The sequence below is a fragment of the Apium graveolens genome, chromosome 11, assembly GCF_009905375.1.
Source record: "Apium graveolens cultivar Ventura chromosome 11, ASM990537v1, whole genome shotgun sequence".
NCBI lineage: Eukaryota > Viridiplantae > Streptophyta > Magnoliopsida > Apiales > Apiaceae > Apium > Apium graveolens.
The window spans coordinates 83,833,306-83,853,003 of NC_133657.1; the positions used below are offsets into that span (position 1 = coordinate 83,833,306).

General features: G+C 36.5%; 1 protein-coding gene across 5 annotated transcripts; it reads left to right on the forward strand.

The window, feature by feature from the left end:
* Positions 1-8,618: 8,618 nt before the first annotated feature.
* LOC141698565 (putative pectate lyase 5) lies at positions 8,619-12,834 on the forward strand. Of its 5 annotated transcripts, XM_074503267.1 has the most exons (8): positions 8,620-8,857; positions 9,166-9,462; positions 9,580-9,647; positions 10,260-10,326; positions 10,922-11,618; positions 11,709-11,900; positions 12,142-12,347; positions 12,530-12,834. In XM_074503267.1, exons 3-8 carry the CDS (start codon positions 9,617-9,619, stop codon positions 12,759-12,761), a joined length of 1,425 nt encoding a protein of 474 aa, XP_074359368.1. In that variant the 5' UTR covers positions 8,620-8,857; positions 9,166-9,462; positions 9,580-9,616; the 3' UTR covers positions 12,762-12,834. The 5 variants fall into 5 exon arrangements, with proteins under 5 accessions (XP_074359369.1, XP_074359370.1, XP_074359366.1 ...); XM_074503268.1 differs by lacking the exons at positions 9,580-9,647; positions 10,260-10,326 and having other exon boundaries at positions 8,619-8,857; XM_074503269.1 differs by lacking the exons at positions 9,580-9,647; positions 10,260-10,326 and having other exon boundaries at positions 8,619-8,857; positions 9,319-9,462.
* Positions 12,835-19,698: the final 6,864 nt, after the last annotated feature.

Consider the following 19,698-nt stretch of genomic DNA (forward strand, 5'->3'; position numbering starts at 1 on the left):
AAATCTCTCAAGGATCTCTCTCCCGAAGAAGTGAACGCAATGAATTCCAATGCTAAAGCTATGAATTCACTTCTCAATGGCATGGTAGCTACAGAATTAAGAAAAGTCTCAGCATGTACTACTGCCAAGCAGATTTGGGATACGATCAAAGTCAGCCACGAAGGCACGTCTAAGGTACGTGAAGTAAAATTAAGTATGCTAATGAGTGACTATGAAGGTTTCAGGTTGGAAAGAGATGAAAGCGTGCGAGATGCTCAAGGGAGGTTTCTGACATTGATGAACTCCATCTCACTTATGGAACGGATCATTCCTCAATCTGAGATAAATAGGAAAATCCTCAGAGCAATGCCAAAGAAGTTTGCTCCAAAGGTTACCATTCTGCAGGATTCAACACTGCTTTCGACTATAGATACTCTAACACTGTTCAGTGAATTGGAGGAATTCGAAAATCAGCTACGTAGATATGATGAAGAAGATGAAGCTCCTCGTAAGAAAACTCTTGCACTTAATGCAGATGCAGATGAGTCTCCTGATGATTCTGATGAAGAGATTGCTCTTCTAACAAAGAAGTTTCATAAATTTCTTGCCAAACGGAATGTTTCCAAACGACCTATGAAGTCACAGTTTCCGAAGAAGGACTTCAAATCTAATCCGAGCAAGGAGGTTAAAGTGAATCAAAGCAAGGATACTTGTTTTGAGTGTGGAAAGAAAGGGCACTTCAAAAAGGACTGCTACAAGCTGAAGAACAAAAAGAAGGCATTAATTACCTGGAGTGATGATGAATCTGATTTGGAGATCGATTCAGACGATGAAGTTGCTCAACTTTGCTTTGCTGGACTAGAGGACGACTCCAGTGATAATGATGAGGTACAGAATATTAAGTATAATTCAAATATATCTTCGTCTATTTTAAATTTGCAGGTCCAGGTTAAGAAGTTGAAAGAAAAGAATGCTTATTTAAAGCAAGCTTTAAGTGAAGTTCTTAGTGAAATGGATGACCCCATGAAGGAAGAAGCCCTAGTTGCTGAGAACAAATCATTGCTTGAAAGGGTTTCAAAACTTACTGAAGAAAATCAATATCTCAAAAATGAGATTGAGATGAAGGATGTATGCCTTGAAGCCTTGAAGAAAGAGTCAATATCTGTTGATTCAGAAACCGTTAAAGAAGACAGTGCTCCTGATCCTCTGGTTCCTGAATTAAAGCAGAAAGTCGAACAGCTTGAAAAAGATTTAGCTAAATGTTTTCATGGAGAAGGAACTTTGAATGCTCTTCTTGGTGAACAAAAATCTTCTCTTGATAAAGGAGGTTTAGGATGTGAGTCAATCAAGAAACGTGCATTTCAAGGCGGTTATAAGCGAGCTCCTATGAAATATAAGATGCCTTATGAGAAATGTCGAGATTGTGGCAAAGCTGGCCACCCTACATCTGAATCTAGATTATGTGGTATCAAGGGCCACTCCTCTAACTCATCTTATAAATCGTCTAATAGATATAAATCTGCTAATACTTCTGTTAATATTGTTCAGATGTGGATTAAGAAATCAGATAGACATTTATATAAGATTCGTGATACTAACCAACCAGGACCCAAGTTTAAGTGGGTACCTAAGGGATAAAGCAATTCTTGCAGGTTTGTTTGAAGGTCCATGTTCCGCGAAATAAATGGATCATCGACAGTGGTTGTTCTCGTCACATGACAGGTGATAAATCCAAGTTTCTATCTCTAGTTGCCAAGGAAGGTGGCTTAGTTACTCTTGGAGATTCAAACACCGTCAGAATTATTGGAAAAGGCACCATTGGTAATGACAGGTTTGCCATTTCTAATGTTCGTTTAGTTGATGGTTTGAAATATAATCTTATTAGTGTAAGTCAACTTACTGATGCTGGTCATAAGGTTAAGTTCGATAAAGATGTATGCTATATTGGTACTCATACTAACGAATTTGCTTTAGTGGCCAAAAGAAAAGGAAATATTTTTGTATTAGATTTTGATGATCAGCAAGAAGAAATTTGTCTAGCTACCTTTCAAGAACAACAAGATCTGTGGCATAGACGTCTTGGCCATGTTCACATGGATCTTCTTCGGAAGATATCTTCTCATGATCTGGTTCGAGGTCTACCAAAGCTGAAGTACAAGAAAATAGAACCTTGTTCAGCTTGCCAACTTGGATAACAGGTGAAAACTTCCTTTACTGCTAAGAATAAAGTATCAACTTCTGTTCCGTTGCAGCTCCTTCATCTAGATCTTTTTGGTCCAGAAAGGTATGTAAGCTTAGGAGGTAAGAATTATGCTTTTGTTATAGTTGATGATTATTCCCGTTTCACTTGGGTATTATTTTTACGAACTAAGGATGAAGCTTTTGTTGAGTTTAAGGATCTTATTACTAACCTTGAGACTAAGTATTCATTTAAGCTCAAGACTATTCGTAGTGATCATGGAGGTGAATTCGAGAAGGATTTCATAACCTTCTGTAAATCAAGAGGAATCACCCATGAATTCTCAGCTCCTCGAACTCCTCAGCAAAACGGAGTAGTAGAACGCAAGAACAGGACGCTACAGGAAACTGCCAGAACTCTACTGCATGAGAGTAAGCTTCCAAGAAAATTTTGGGCTGAAGCGGTACACACTTCCTGTTATGTTTTAAATAGAGTACTTATTCGTCCTATTTTGCTTAAAACTCCGTATGAATTGCTTAAGAAAAGGACTCCTAACATTAGTTATTTTCGAGTATTTGGTTCCAAGTGTTTTATTTTAGATACTCAAAATAATCGAGGCAAGTTCGATGCGAAATCCACGGAAGGAATCTTCTTGGGATATTCTACAACAAGCAAAGCTTATCGTGTTTATAATTCTGTCAAGAACAAAGTAGAAGAATCCATCAATATTACATTCAATGAATCCTCAAGGAATATATCTCAAATTGATGAAGACACTGCGGATCTATCATCTCATTCCCAAATGAGACAGTCTCATTCTGAAAAGAGTCAGTCTCATTCTGACAAATCAAACAGTCAAGACTCTCCAGGTTCATCTCAGTCTTCTGATAATTCTGCAGGATCTACTCAAGCTTCAGATGAATCTTCTGGCTCTCCAAAGACTCCCGATAGTGTTTCAAATGTGAATTCCGTTACTCCTCTGGATAAATCTTCACAAGCGGAAATGAGGCAGTCTCTTTTGAATGAGACAACTCCTATTCATTTCCAGGCAGACAATTCTAATGAGGAAGAAATGAGTAATATTCAACTTCCTAAGTCTTCTAGGACTGTGAAGAATCATCCACCAGATAATCTTCTTACTGATTTAGATCAAGGGATTTCTACTCGAAGCAGACTTCATAATCTATGTGCATTCTGTGCTTTTGTTGCTGAATTTGAACCAGAGAATGCTCAAGAAGCAGTTGCAGACGAACATTGGTCTGTTGCAATGCAGGAGAAATTGAACCAGTTCGAGCGGTGTGATGTTTGGGAACTCGTTCCACCTCCTCAGGATGCCAAGATCATTGGTACTCGCTGGGTTTTCAAGAATAAGAAGGATGAAGATGGAAATATCATTCGAAATAAAGCTCGTTTGGTTGCTCAGGGATACAACCAGCAGGAAGGAATCGATTACGACGAGACATATGCTCCAGTAGCTCGTTTAGAAGCTATTCGAATCTTAATGGCCTTTGCAGCTCACAAGAAGTTCAAGCTCTATCAGATGGATGTCAAAAGCGCATTTCTAAATGGCTATCTCAAGGAAGAAGTTTACGTGAAGCAGCCTCCAGGTTTCATTCACGAGAAGTACCCTAACTATGTTTACAAGCTCAAGAAATCTGTCTATGGATTGAGACAGTCCCCTCGTTGTTGGTACGAGCGTCTCAGTCAATTTCTTGTGAACAATGGTTTCATTCGCGGTACACTCGATCCAACTCTCTTTATTTTTCATAAACGTGATAACTTTCTTTTAGTTCAAGTTTATGTTGATGATATAGTATTTGGATCTTCTAATGAATCTTTGTGTAAGTGGTTTTCTGATTGCATGCATAAGGAATTCGATATGAGTTTGATGGGTGAATTGCAGTACTTTCTAGGTTTGCAAATTAATCAGTCTAATGCAGGAATATTTATTCACCAAGGCAAGTACATAAAGGATCTACTCAAAAGATTTGCACTTGATCATGTCACACCTAAATCAACTCCGATGAGTACTTCAGTTAAGCTTACTAAGGATGAACAAGGTACACCTGTAGATGTCACTAAATTTCGAGGTATGATTGGTTCATTGTTATATTTAACTGCCTCACGACCTGACATTATGTATAGTGTATGCTTGTGTGCTCGTTTTCAATCTCAACCTAAAGAATCTCATTTGAATGCCGTTAAACGTATTTTTAAATATTTGAAAGGTACGAGTGACTTGGGATTATTTTATCCAAGCTCCTCTTCCTTTGACTTAATCGGTTTTTCAGATGCTGACTATGCAGGGTCACAGGTTGATTGAAAAAGCACAAGTGGTGCTTGTGAATTTTTAGGAGATTGTTTAGTTGCATGGCATAGTAAAAGCAAACTTCAGTAGCTCTCTCTACAGCTGAAGGAGAGTACATTGCAGCTGGAAGTTGCTGTGCTCAAATTTTGTGGATGCAACAAACATTGCAGGATTTTGGTATTTCTTACTCAAATATTCCTATATATTGTGATAATACCTCTGCAATTAATATCTCTAAAAATCCTGTCATGCATTCTCGTACTAAGCATATTGATGTTCGTCATCATTTTCTACGAGATAATGTTTCTAAAGGTAATATTGAGCTTATTTATATTTCTACTGAGAAACAGCGTGCAGATATCTTCACTAAGCCTTTAGCTGAAGATAGATTTTGTAAAATGCGTCGTGAATTAGGTATGTGTTCTCTGTAATTTACTACGTGATTTTATGTAATTTATGTGTTTAAATATGAATTATGTCATAATACTTAAATATATGTTGTGTATTTATTATTTGAGTTATTAGGTTCCTGTTTATAATTTTGTGTTTTTTTTTTATTTGTCCGTGTGTTTATGCGTGTATATAGCATTAGATTTTGTAAATCTTTTGATTAGACTTTTCATATCCTTGAAACTCGTGCATGTATTACTCTTTCAGTACATCTTCTGTCATGCATCTCTTCGACTTCTTTTCAATCTCTATCTCTTCAATTCTCATTTTTTATTTAACCTAATCTTCTTAACCCTTTCAGTTTCCTATTCATCTTCTCTCTCTCAAACACAATCGAACACCTTTCTCCATTTCTTTTTTTTTCTCGCCTCTATCCATGGCACGCAAATCTACCCCTTTCACTCGTTCTCGATCTACCGCTCAACGTACCCCAACTGATGCGGCTTCAGGTTCCAAGCGTCAACGGGTCGGTAATTTTGAACCGGAAGTATCAAGCGGAATGTCTGATAGTTCTTTTGAGCGACATGCAAAGGAGACTACTTCGACGAAAGTGATGTCAAAGTTGATTCTGAAGGAACGCCTGTGTGATCTGGATCTTCTGAAGAAAATCGGTATTGCGGATTTGTTTGATTCAGTTGGTTGTTCGTCATTGTTGTCGCCCCCGGAGATTATTTATCCCGAGTTAGTGAAAGAATTCTACGCCAAGCTTCGTATTTTGGATGGAAATATTGTGTTCTCAGAAGTCCAAGGGAATCCTGTTTGTTTTAAAGCGGATCTTCTGGCACGGCTTACTGGTGTTTCTGACAAGGGAGTTTGTCCGTCGACAACTCATCAAGCGTTTCAAGACGTTCCTGGTCTCCAGTACGAGGAACAGCTCAAGGTCATTCTTGGTGACAATTTTGTTTCGGTGTCAGTCAAACCTTCGGTAAATGATTTAACCCCAGTTTCTCTTGTTTTGTTTCGTTTATTTCATACGAATGTTATGCCTCGTAAATCCGGTCGTGATAGAGTCACTTTCCAAGATTGTATTCTTATGTCTGTTTTTGTTAAAAAGATTCAGTGCAATGTTGCTTCTTTGATTATATCCAATATGGGTCACTGTGCCAAGCATGGTTCTATGCACTTGCCATACCCTGGCCTTTTGTCTCGAGTATTTGAATATTTTTGTGCCTTGACTCCTGCTTCTGTGTCTGATAAGATTTCCGTAATTTTTGACTTGTCAGTATTAACCTTAAATGGTTTAGTTGTTTCTGAGTCCAATGAGTTAGTTTTTGATGATGCTTCTAGGAATGTTGGTGGTATTCCTAAGTCTCCTAATTATGCCTCAGACCCCTTTGATCAGCCTACCAATACTCTTCTTAATTCTCTGTTGATCAAATTAAATGAAAATTCTGCTGCTTTGGCTAATTTAAATCAGCATTTTGCTTCTGTCAAAACTCTTGGATCACTAACTTCTGAAGTTAGTATTCTCAATGCTTCTTTTGAGTTGTTTAGGAAGTATGTTTGTTCGTCTTTGGATGATATCAATGCTAAACTCTCTGTATTGCATACTTCTGATGTCAAGTTGTCTAAGACCATAGATTTTGAGTTTGGGACTCTGCAAGAAGGGATGGTTTCCTCTGCTAAGGCATGGGAAAAGGAATTTGTTAAGTTGTTTTTTAAGCTTGGGTCAGAGACTAAGTTTTTATCTCAGCAGTTGTCAGCCATGCAAGACAAGAGCAAGATGTATTGGCACAAGAAAAGAGACTGGATTGGAGATTGTACTTTAGAAGAAATCACTGCTCCTCTGCCACTCCCTGCCATTCCTCCACCTTCAGTTTTTGGTATGACCAGAGAAGAATACAAGGCTAAGATATTTGAATGGCTTCGTGAACGGGACGGGAAGGCACCAGCTCAGGAAGCTTTTGACAAGCTATTTTCAGAGTACGGCTCAGCTCCGGTGTTTCCTTCATCCCAGAACAAGGCTTCTGGTTCAGGAAAAGGCAAAGGCAAAGACAAAGCTCCAGTTCATGTTGATGACGATTCTGATTGAAGGACCCTTTTATGATGAAGGGGGAGAAATTATGAGATGTTTTTAAGATGTTTGATTGATATTTTTAGACGATGATGGGTTTATGGGTTTATTTGGTTAAGAGTTTATTTGGTTAAGACTATGTTTCTGAATGGGTGTTTTTTGATGGATGTTTTGTGGATGACTTTGTGATATTGGTTTATGTTTTTTGATGGATGTTTTTGGATGACTTTGTGATTAACTGATATTCTGGATTTGTTAGATAACTATTGCAACTGGACATCCTGGTTTATGGATGGGTTGTCTTTTGTTTTAAGGGTTTATTGTTTGAGACTGTCTCTTTTATGCATATTGATCTAGTGTCTCATTCATTTTTTAGTTGTCTCATTCTCATAATAATTGCACATATTATAAACTGCAATATATTCTGTTATATCTAACTTTGTTTTACAGGCCTTTAGTGTTTTTGATAGGGGGAGCATTTATGCTTTCTTTGTCATCATCATAAAAGGGGGAGAATGTTAGATGTTCAGGTTTATGATGATTGCAGATTAACAGAAGATAAACAGAATGCAAGTAAACGAGATTCAAGCTTTGCAGTTTGTTCAGATTTTCCAGCAGTGGCTATTTCTCAGGATTAGGTTTGTTAGGGTTTTGTGTTAATCTTGTTTATCTGGATAAACCTTATCTCAAACAAACTCACCACCTTATCTTATAAATCAAGTTTAAATCTCTCAAGCCTTATCTCTTTACTTGATTTATCATTTTCAAACGTACTAACAGATTAGTTTCAAAGATTCATTCAAAATATTTTCAAACAAACTTATCTTCCAATCTTATCTTGTGTTTGAAAATAAATCTGTTAGAACTTTGCTTATAAATACAACTCTTCATTTCAGATTTGTAGCTAACACTTTCACGAGAATCTTTCATCATCTGAAATCATTTTCTTGTTTCATACCCGAGATATTCATATCCAGAAAAACAAGAAACCTAGTTTGAGTTGTAATCAATTTGTTTATTCTTGTAACTGAATAGTGTATTCATATCAACTTTGTGCCGGGTTGTGGCAAGCTTGATTTCAAAGTATAGCAAGGTAGCTAGAAGGCTAAGGAATAGCAGTGGGCTAGGTAGCAAGGTAGCTTGGGAAAGGGTTTCTTTCAGGTGCTATATTTGTAATCAAGGAAAAGATTGTAAGTTCTTTTATTAAAGTTGATATAATACATTCTCTATGCTAGTTGGCATGGGGACTTGGATGTAGGCCATAGACTAAGTGTAGGGGCCGAACCAAGTGAAAACTTCTGGTGTTTTTTTCTTTTCAGTTTTCAGCATTCTGCATTTTATTTCTGTTATTTATTTTCTGCAGTGTAATTGAGACTGTCTCATACCCTGTCTCATTTGTAAAGGGACTGTCCCATTTGCATAAGAGACTGTCCCATTTGCCTTGACAGTTAGAATATTATTTTATCTATCGAGCCATCGAATTTCAGATTTAACAAGAGTTGACGTCAACCATTTTTTTGAACGGCGAAACAAAAATTAGCTATTGTTTTAAAAATTTAAAAATTTGGTAACTATTTTAAAAATTGATACAACGTGTAATTTACTCAGATTTGATACGGGGGATTTTGTATTCCATGTTTGCTCTTGGTAATATTTACCTCATTGAAATAAACTATTAAGTGACTGAATTTAGTTCGTGGGATAAGTTAACAAGTTAAGGATGGCATATAGCAGCAGGAAATTAGGAATTGTTAATTCCTCAAGAGAAGACTAACCAGATTTCATGAAAAAAATATACTCTGGTAGTTCAGAATCTCTTACTTTTTTTAAGATCCTACTGAAGCACAATCACTATAACTTCAGTTGATCTCCTCAGCAAAACCTGATTTCTGATCAGGGGTCAATCCGTCAATGGAGAATGCTCCAGGTTTCTTCCTGTACTTACTTTCGTAGTATTCTTTTACTGAAAAATTAGATATATTTGGATACATATTCACTGGGGGGACTATTGAACCTGTAACAGTTTGATGTCCATGTTTTAAGTAGTTGAAGAATATGGAATTTTTAGTAATTAAAGAATATGGAAAGTAATAATAAATCACAAAATTTCTAAAACTTATTGTGAAAACTTTGCCTATGTGGATTCTTCTCCCTAGTGTGCAAGTTAATTAAACTTCCTTTGTTCCCTAGTGTTACCGTAACATAACATATTTACACTTATTTTTTCTTTCACAGGGACACTAAATGTTGATGCACCTAGTGTTTGTCCTTAAGTGTTCTCCTGAGATAACAGCTCTATTAACTTGCTCTAGGCCTTTGTTTTTACAAGTATCAAATCATATTGATGGAAAAATCTGTAATTTATGATTCTATATTTGATATATTCAGATACTAAAAATTATATGAAATAGATCTTGATGCTCTCTGGAGTCTAAAGAGGAGAATGACACTGAGTGGGAAGTGCCTGCAAGGGTATATCACCTTCTCCCCTCTACGGGAGGCGAGGGTTGGAAGAATGTTGTTAAAGATAAGGTATGCGTTATATAAAAATCAAACAGAGAAGGGGACAATTGTAACATTTCTTGCAAGCGTGCTTTTTTTTTTCTGCGATATTATCAAGAAAGAACTTTATATTACTATTGATCACAGGCTTATCAAGCTTGTGCTTGTGTGATCCTGATGAAGTATGAATGAACTTTGTGAAATGGCAGGAACAGGTATAAGCTGCTCTTTTAGCTTCTGTAGGCTGTTTTGTAATGGAGAGATTTAACTAAGATTATGACACTATAATTCCCACTAGCAAAAGAGAAAGATTCATTTCTATCTTCCCTTTTCTTCTTGATTATCACTTTTTAAGATGATTTTTTTGACTTTACTTCTCCATAAATATATAGAATAGATTATCAGGCAAGTTAAGTATGATACGTATGATATGTTTCTCTCAACATCTTGAAGTCTACATCATAGCCTAAAAATCTTTTTGATTTCTTCTTCTTGAAATATTCATATCCTTTTGTTTATGTTTGTTTGTAATTATATTTTATATAATAAGTGTGTTTATTACTAAGCGTGATCTCTGGAATTGTTGTGTGAATGCCAACTTTATGTTTTTCTTCTTCTGGAATCATGCGGAATTCCTCCAAGAAAGTTTTACATTTTGAAATAATAATGTAGTAATTCTAAATATTTCTTTGAGTAATTTCTTGGGGGTTATTGTATAAAAACCATCCCAGTATTTCATAGTTATGTACCTCCTTCAAAAATGATTCCTTTAATCTGCATTATTTTGTTGTTTCCTCTTCTAATGTCTCCTTCTCTTCTAATTGAAGCCGCTGACAATCTCACTCTCTCTTATCAACATCCCAACCCTGAATCTGTGGTGCAAGAAGTTCAAAGGTCAACTTCACATTGCCAATTACCATTACACAACTAATCTTTTGTCCATAAATGGCTACTTTTGGTCTTTTCATATATTGCTAGCTTCTGTGTGCTGTGTGTGTCTTTTGGAGGAGGGAGGGGTGCGCATCTCTGTGTGTGTGTGTGTGTGTGTGTTTGTTTGTGGTAATCTCTTGTGTAAGTTGTAAGAAATTCCATAATTCCTCAGTTACCTAGTTACACTCACACTTTCTGATTTCATATGCATATTCTATACAATATCTTAAATTTGGTGTTATTTCCTAGCAGCAGCAACAGCTACTATGTGAATGTGTGTTTGCATGTGTCAGCATTTAAAAATTGTTACTATTATTTTCAGTTTGAGAGTTTCTCAAAGTAGCACTGTATGCAGCTCACATTTAGTTCTTCTGTTGGTCTCAATCATGATGTCATTGTCATGTAGGTTGATGAATATGCTTTGAATTTTTCAATGCAAACTCCTGAATGTCAATGTTTGTGAAATATTCTCCTTGGGAGATATTTGTATTATCAGTTTGCCACATCACTCAGTTTATTTGGTAATATAAGCACATCCTATGTTTTTCTTGATATGCAGGAGAATACTAAGCTCCACCTCCAATGTTAAGGTAAATGACCAGTTATCCTGCAATACCGGAAACCCAATAGATGACTGCTGGCAATGTGACCCAAACTGGGCCAATCACCGCCAGCGCCTTGCTGACTGCTCCATAGGCTTTGGCCAGGGAGCCATTGGAGGTAAAGGTGGACAGATTTATGTGGTAACTGACTCCTCGGACAACGATGTGGCAGACCCAAAACCAGGCACCCTACGATTTGCAGTCATCCAAGTTGAACCCCTCTGGATCGTATTCTCAGGTAATATGCAAATCAAGCTCTCCCATCAGCTCATTGTTAGTAGCTTCAAGACTATTGATGGTCGTGGTGCTAATGTATACATTACCGGAAAGGGCTGCATTACAGTACAAGATGTTAGCAATGTTATTATTCATAATATTCATGTTTACAATTGCGTTCCATCTGGTAGTGCTGCCATACGGTTAAGTCCAACTCAAGTTGAACATAAAGGCAAATCAGATGGCGATGGAATAAGCATTCAACATTCCAGGAATATTTGGGTCGATCATTGTGCTGTTTCCCATTGCACGGATGGTTTGATTGATGTCACGGAGGGGTCTACAGCTGTTACAATTTCAAACAATTATTTTTCGCATCATGACAAAGTGATGCTTTTGGGTCACAGCGATAACTACATGCTTGACAAGGGTATGCAGGTAAACTGGTCCCATCATTACAAGATAATTTCTTGTATAAATCTATAATGTTGGTTGACTTATTTTATGTGTTAAAAAAAACTATTGCAGGTGACTATAGCATTTAACCATTTCGGAGTAGAATTAGTTCAGCGTATGCCCCGGTGCAGGCATGGATACTTTCATGTTGTGAACAATGATTATACAGAATGGAAGATGTATGCAATTGGTGGTAGTGCTGCTCCAACAATCATAAGTCAGGGCAATCGTTATGTTGCGCCAAATGATGCATCCTCCAAGCAGGTATCTCATTCATTTAAGATTAATTTTTTCAAGTCAATTAATTGCTCAAAATGAGATTCCCTCTTCATATGAAGCTGCAACTGCAGTTTTGTAGTTTACTATCGTGTTTGCGTTGTTTAAAACCAATGGTACCCACCTGCCCTTCTGAGTAAAAGGAGCACAAGAAGCCTGGCTAATAAATTCAATACTAATATTGTAACAAATTATATAAATTTTAATAATTTTCTTGTATCAATTCAAGGTGACAAAAAGGTTGGACGGGGATCAGGGAGATTGGGCAGGGTGGGAGTGGAGATCAGATGGAGACCTGATGGTAAATGGAGCATACTTTCTCCCCTCAGGCCAAGGTCTCAACAATTTGTATGCCAAAGACTCTGGTGCTGAGCCCAAGTCTGCTGCGATGATTGACAAGCTCACTTTCAGTGCTGGTGTCCTTGGTGGCCCAAGGTACAGATTTTTTCATACACATGCAGATAATCACAACTTTCTACTTAAGAAACTGAATGCAACTATTTTTATAAAAAAATTAGGGAGTGTGGGGATTGAAAATACAGGTCGTACGTGCTTTGATTCGGTAACTAATGAAGTTAAAATATTTATGTGGGAATATTTTTTGTCTGCTTGGACAGGGACAACGGTGACCATATATGGCAGAACAGTGGAACAAATTCAGATGAAAATGGGAGTGGTGGAGACAGGAATTACGGGAATTATGGTTCAGGTGGCGAGGGCATGATTTATGGAAACGGTGGCATTGCATTTGGGAGCGGCAGTGAACAGCTACTATCAACTGCAAGCATCAATTTGTCTCTTCTAGTCATCGTAACATTCCAGATAATCGCTAGTAGTGTGCAACATTAGCACCATTATAAAACTATACTGGAAACGGATACAGAATCACTTCTGTTCGCCTATACATCTGATATTCTTTTGATATACCCTTGTAAAAATGCTGTAATATTCTATTTGAGTTTTACATTATAAAATGCGCTTTTATAAAAAGCTCAAACCGGTTTAATAATATAATAAGTAAAAATTCGTAAAATTCTCGATCACTTTAGAGTATATACATAGTTTGATAATGTAATAAACAGAAATCTGTAAAATTCTAGATCACCTCAGAGCATATGCATCGCTCCTGTTATTTAGGTGATTCAGCAACTATATTAACGGTTGCATATGTGGTTGCAACGGTTGCATATGTGGTTGTATTAGTATATGAGGCTGATCCGTATTTTTACAAATATTTTTACAAATATTTTCTGTAACTTAGATATTTATGAAAAAAATCCCTTAATTTTAACTATAAGACTATATTTAACATCCCCAAAATGGTCGAAAAACAACAAAAAATTGTAAATAAAATTATCAAAAATGGTAAGAGGATAAAGTTTGAACGAGAGACCGGATGTAGATAAATCGAGCCCATGTTGACCTTATTGGCACCTGAATATGACTATCATGTTTATATGTATTTGGGTCAATACTCAACGGAAAATCCTTTTATATGAAGAACCGTGTGAAACCTTAATCATCAATCAATATATCTATATAAAGGAAAATCACGGGTGTGTGACGTGGCAACTCTCCCCATCATCCAAACATGTTTCTCCCGTTTCACAGCATTCCTCTAATTTGGTTTTTTTTATAAAATTATGATTTTTCAGTCCAATCAGTTTCAGTTTCAGTTTCAGACTTTTGCCTTTCCATCTCCTAAAATGACAATTTTTGGACTTTCCACCTCTGAAATTCGATCTCAGTTGTGAACATCTCTTTATTTATGGAGCTATACTAGACTATGGGGAGAAAGCCAAAAATATCTAGCTCCATCAATCAGGTCTGTTTCGGCTCAATTTCAATTAACATTTAGAGAGTATGTACATTTTTTCATGATATATGTACATGTTATTCCTAGTGGACTAACAATGAGATTTACAGAAGGGGGGTTGAATGTAAATCTCAAAACTTTTTCAAGTTTTGAGCAGTTTTAAAGGCTTTATGTTCAAGATAAACAAGTGTGTGAATTGCTTTAAGCTAATACAGACAGATATATATTCAAGCACTAATGTAAAGAACACAACAGACCTTAAAAACTTTTCTGGTGGATTGTTGTTCCACCAGAGATGGTATTTCAGAAAATCTGTGATTCTAGATGTTGATCACAGCTGCGTCCTAGTACAAACTAGATAATTTTTCTCTCAAGATTTTTCTAAACAGCACTGGAAAAATTCTCGTCTAATTACTAGCTGCTACTTGGTTTATATATCACCAAGTGTACAAGTGAAGACAAAGATAAAAATACAATAATAAAATAAGTTCTCCACTTGTTTCTTCTCCATATCACTCAAGTACTTTGTTGACTATTGCCTCTTTGTACTAGAGTATAACGACTGCTTTTTCTGATGTTCCTGAAATTAGGCTTCCACATTTCAGTTATCTCTGTCAACCCATGTGCCTCTGTCTGCTGTTACAACTACCACTTATCAACTGCTATTTAACAGAACATCCGTTGAAGCCTTCATCCGTTGATGGCTTTATCCGTTGATATGTTAGCAGTTGAAGCTCTATCCATTGAAGCTTTAGAGACATCCGTTGAAGCTTTGTTTCTCATCCGTTGAAGGTCTTTAAGATATCCGTTGATACCACTTCATTTATACAAAATTACAAGGCATGAAATATTTACAATTGGCCTTCCTATTTGCATATCTTCTAGTAGTCAACATGACTTATATTTTCTCTCAACTTCTAAGAATTATATCTTAAATACAGAGACTGAAATGTGCTACAACACTAGACTTATTTCTAAGTAAAGTTGCACCATCAACGGATAGCCAAAGTGGTCTTATCCGTTGAGGCTACAAACACTAAACTTCTACTTAAGTGTTTTGTTAAACATATCATCAAACTAATGCACATATATTCCTAACAATTTCCCCCTATTTATGTCTATAAGAATTGTAGACATATATATTTGATAATGTCATGGCTAATATGTTTTATGTTTAGATTTCAGATCTTATTTGAACAGAACAAATCAGTACTTAACTGATCAGTACTTATACTGGAAGTCAGAACTTAAGGGAAATCAGTACTTATGTTATCAGGAGATAGATATCAGAACTTAAGTGCTGAAGGACGATCAGATAAGGACAGTAGCTGATTAAAGTTAAGAAGATCAAGATAAACATAAGAAGAGATATGCATGAAGAAGGAATTCCGTGAAGAATGGAATACTTGGAATAGAAGATATCTGATTGATATATTTTAGGAAGCAGAATTATATTCCATATCAATTAGCGAATATCTTGTAACTGTGTAGTATATAAACACAGAAATAGAGTTTACACTATATGTGTTATCATTATCGAGAATATTATTTAGTATAACTCTAGCAGCTCTCGTGATATTTTGTTCATCACTGAGAGATAACAGTTCCAGATTGTAACAGAGTTTATTGTTTAAATAAAGTTTGTTTTCTGTTACATAAGTTCTTGAAGTTTGATTTGATTGTGATAAACACTGTATTCACCCCCTCTACAGTGAAAGTGTGACCTAACAAGTGGTATCAGAGCTTGTTCTGTTAACACACATACAGTTAAAGATCCAAACACAGTCATGTCTGACACAGAAACTCCAACTAAGCCTACCAAAACTGAGGAATCATCAAAGACATCAATTCAGAGTCGATATGAGACTATCAGAGTTCCCATATTGAGACCATCTGAATATCCCATATGGAAGGTAAGGATGACCATGTTTCTGGAAGCAACAGATCCAGAATACCTTGATAGAATCAGGGAAGGGCCTCACAAACCTACCAAGCTCGCTGTTGTAGTTCCAGGTGAAGCAGCAATGACCGTACCAAAGGAAAAGAATGATTACACTGCTGAAGATATAGCATCTATTGCTAAGGATGCCAAGGTACGTCACTTATTGCATAGTGCCATTGATAATGTAATGTCAAACAGGGTAATCAACTGCAAGACTGCTAAGGAGATATGGGATGCACTGGAGACAAGGTGTCAAGGAACTGAAACAGTTAAGAAGAACAGGAAGACAATACTCACTCAAGAGTATGAACACTTTGACTCTAGGACTAATGAGTCATTGACTGATGTGTATGAAAGATTTGTCAAACTCTTGAATGACTTGTCATTGGTTAATAAGGAGTATGATCTTGAAGATACAAATCTCAAATTCCTGTTAGCTCTTCCTGAATGTTGGGATTTGAAGGCAACAACAATAAGAGACAACTACAATCTTGATGAAACAACTCTTGATGAAATCTATGGAATGCTCAAGACTCATGAACTTGAGATGGAACAAAGAAGCAAGAGAAAAGGAGGAAAGTCAAGGACAGTTGCTCTCAAGGTTGAAGAGGAATCCCCCAAACCACCTTCCTCAAAGAAAGATAAGGGTAAAGCTCTTATCATAAAATCTGATACTGAGTCATCAAGTTCTGAGAGTGATGATGACTCAGATTCTGAAAGCTTGCCTGAAACTGATGCTGATGAGGAGATGATGAAGCTGTGTGCTCTTATGGTGAAAGGAATCACAAAGATTGCATACAGGAAGTTCAGGAAGGGAAAGAAGTTTTCCAGGAAAGGCATAAGTTCTGATAAGAAGAATTTCAGAAGATCTGAAGGAAAAGGAGGAAAGTCTGACAGAGGAGATTATGCTAATGTTAAATGTTATAATTGTGGTGAGAAAGGCCACATATCTCCTGAGTGCAAGAAGACCAAGAATGACAAAGGCAAAGCTCTTGTCACAAAGCAGAAAAGCTGGACAGACACCTCAGACTCTGAAAGTGAGGAGAACTATGCATTGATGGCAAATGCTGAAAAATCAAGTTCTGAGAGCAGTTCTGAAACTGCTGAAACAAAGGTACCTCAGACTACTTATGCTTTTCATACTGATGATATTAATGAGTTGAGAAGATATCTTAAAACCATGTTTGTTAGTTATAGAGATCAAACTTTAACATGTGAAAGATTAACTTCTGAAAATCTTGCTTTTAAGAAAAGAAACAATTTCTTAGAAAAAGAGTTAGTCATGTTTCATCAAACTCAGAAGGATAGAGATGATGCTTTTTATGTTAGGGATGAAGTGCTAAAAATGAATGAATCTCTAAAAACTGAGTTAGAAAAGGAGAGAGAGATTATCAGAACTTGGACTAACTCTGGCAAAACAACTCAAAATTTGCTGAGCAGTGGAAACTGGAAAGAGGGCTTAGGTTATGAAGAAAATAATGAAAAAGGAACTGAAGAAATTAAGCCTGTTGATAAGCAAAAGCCGAAGTTAAAACCTGTTAAGTTTGTAACTGAAAAATCCGAAACTGAGAAATCAGAAGTTAAAAAGGAATTAGCTTCTGACAAACTAAAACAGGAAAAGACAGCTGAAGTTAACATAGGCTTAATGACAAAGAAGCAGCTTAAGCATAAGCTGAAAGATGTTAAGAATGCAAACAAGGTAAAATCACCTAGGAAAAACAGGAATGGAAAGGAAGGTGTGAATAAAAGCAATAACTATAAATCTATTCCTGATGCTCCTAGGAAAGCATGTTATAACTGTGGAAGTTCTAACCATCTGGCTTCTTTTTGCAGGAAGAATAAGAATATTAACTCCTTATCTACAAAGTCAGGAGTTAAGAGTCAGTCTGTTAGATACAAACCACAAAATCCTTGTTTTCATTGTGGTAGTTTATGGCATTCCATTTATACTTGTAAGGAATATCATAGTTTGTACTATGATTATTATCAAATAAAACCTTCTTTAAAGAAAGTTTCTGTTGTTCCTTCTAGTATAAGTTCTGATAAGAAAATTGTTAACATAAAATCTGATGTTAAATCCGCTGCAAATGTTAACAAACCTAAAAAGGCCAAAGGATCCAAGCAAGTCTGGGTCCTTAAAACTAATAATTAGTGGTCTTTTTGATTGCAGGGCAACAGGAAAAATATTTTAGTTCTGGACAGTGGATGTTCAGGACACATGACTGGAAATAAGGCCCTGCTATCAGACTTTGTGGAGAAAGCTGGCCCAAGTGTTTCTTATGGAGATGGCAACATTGGAAAAACTTTGGGATATGGCAATATCAATCTTGGGAATGTCATCATTAAAGATGTAGCTCTAGTCTCAGGACTTAAACACAACTTACTGAGTATAAGTCAAATCTGTGACAGAGGTTATCATGTTGATTTCTTTGCAGAACATTGTGAAATAGTTAGTAAATCTAAAGGAAAAATTGTTCTGAAGGGATTCAGGCGTGGTAACATTTATGAAGCTAAGCTTTCAACAAGTTCTGATGGTTCTGCAATCTGTTTAGTGAGTAGAGCCTCAACTGAAGAAAGCTGGAATTGGCACAAGAAACTCTCTCATTTAAACTTCAACAAGATAAATGAACTGATCAAGAAAGATCTTGTGAGAGGACTGCCAAAATCAGTGTTTGTTCCTGATGGTCTTTGTGACTCATGTCAGAAGGCTAAACAAAGAAAATCTTCATTCAAGAGCAAGACTGAATCATCAATTCTTGAGCCTTATTATCTACTTCATGTTGATCTATTTGGTCCAGTGAATGTCATGTCTATTGCAAAGAAGAAATATGCGTTGGTCATAGTAGATGAGTTCACCAGATACACATGGGTGTATTTCTTGCACACAAAAAGTGAAACTGCATCTATCCTGATTGATCATGTCAAACATCTGGATAAATTGATCAAAGATTCTGTGAAAATTTTGAGGAGTGATAATGGCACTGAATTCAAGAATTTGATAATGGAAGAGTTCTGCAAAAATCATGGAATAAAGCAAGAATTTTCTGCTCCTGGAACTCCACAGCAAAATGGAGTTGTTGAAAGGAAGAATAGAACTCTAATTGAAGCTGCACGAACAATGCTTGAAGAAGCAAAGCTTCCAACCTATTTCTGGGCTGAAGCTGTGCAGACTGCTTGTTTTACTCAAAATGCAACACTCATTAACAAGCATGGAAAAACACCATATGAGATGGTGAAGAACAAGAAGCCAAATCTCATATACTTTCATGTATTTGGATGTAAATGTTTTGTTCTCAAGACTCATCCTGAACAGCTATCCAAGTTTGATCTAAAAGCTGATGAGGGAATCTTTGTAGGATATCCACTTTCTACAAAAGCCTTCAGAGTCTATAATTTGAGAACAAAAGTGGTCATGGAATCTATCAATGTCTCTTTTGATGACAAGAAGATCACTGGACTTGAAGATTGCATTGATCATGATAAGCTGAGATTTGAAAATGAAGATTCATATTCTGATATCTCAAGTCCTGACAGTCTAAGTCCTGATACTGTAAATTCTGATGGATTAAACTCTGATGTTATTGAAACTATGGTGACTACGTCAAAGGAAGATGCACCAATGCAGGGGGAGCATACTCAAGATATTATCACATCTCAAGAAGCATCAGAACATACATCTGGCTCTTCAAATTCTGATTCGTCAAGTTCTGATAAGCCAAGTACTGACAGTGCTGAAAATCTAAATACTGAAGGATCCAACTCAGAGAGCATAGTTTCAGGGGGAGCATCAGAAAATGAAACCGAAGACAGCATGAATCATGGGGGAGCATCCAGTTCTAGAGAAAATCTTCCATCTGCAAGGAAGTGGACAAAATCACATACACCTGATTTAATAATTGGAAATCCTGAGGCAGGTGTCAGAACTAGAACAGGTACTTCGAATGAATGTCTTTACAATTCTTTTCTCTCTCAGTCTGAGCCAAAGAAAGTGGAAGAAGCTCTTCAAGATGCTGATTGGGTGCAAGCAA

What these genes read in the sequence shown, in the direction of transcription:
- LOC141698565 (XM_074503265.1), top strand. An exon ending in AGAATGTTGTTAAAGATAAG is followed by an intron (nt 9,463 to 10,921) that starts GTATGCGTTATA and finishes CTTGATATGCAG; the next exon opens with GAGAATACTAAGCTCCACCT. An exon ending in ATGATGCATCCTCCAAGCAG is followed by an intron (nt 11,901 to 12,141) that starts GTATCTCATTCA and finishes TATCAATTCAAG; the next exon opens with GTGACAAAAAGGTTGGACGG.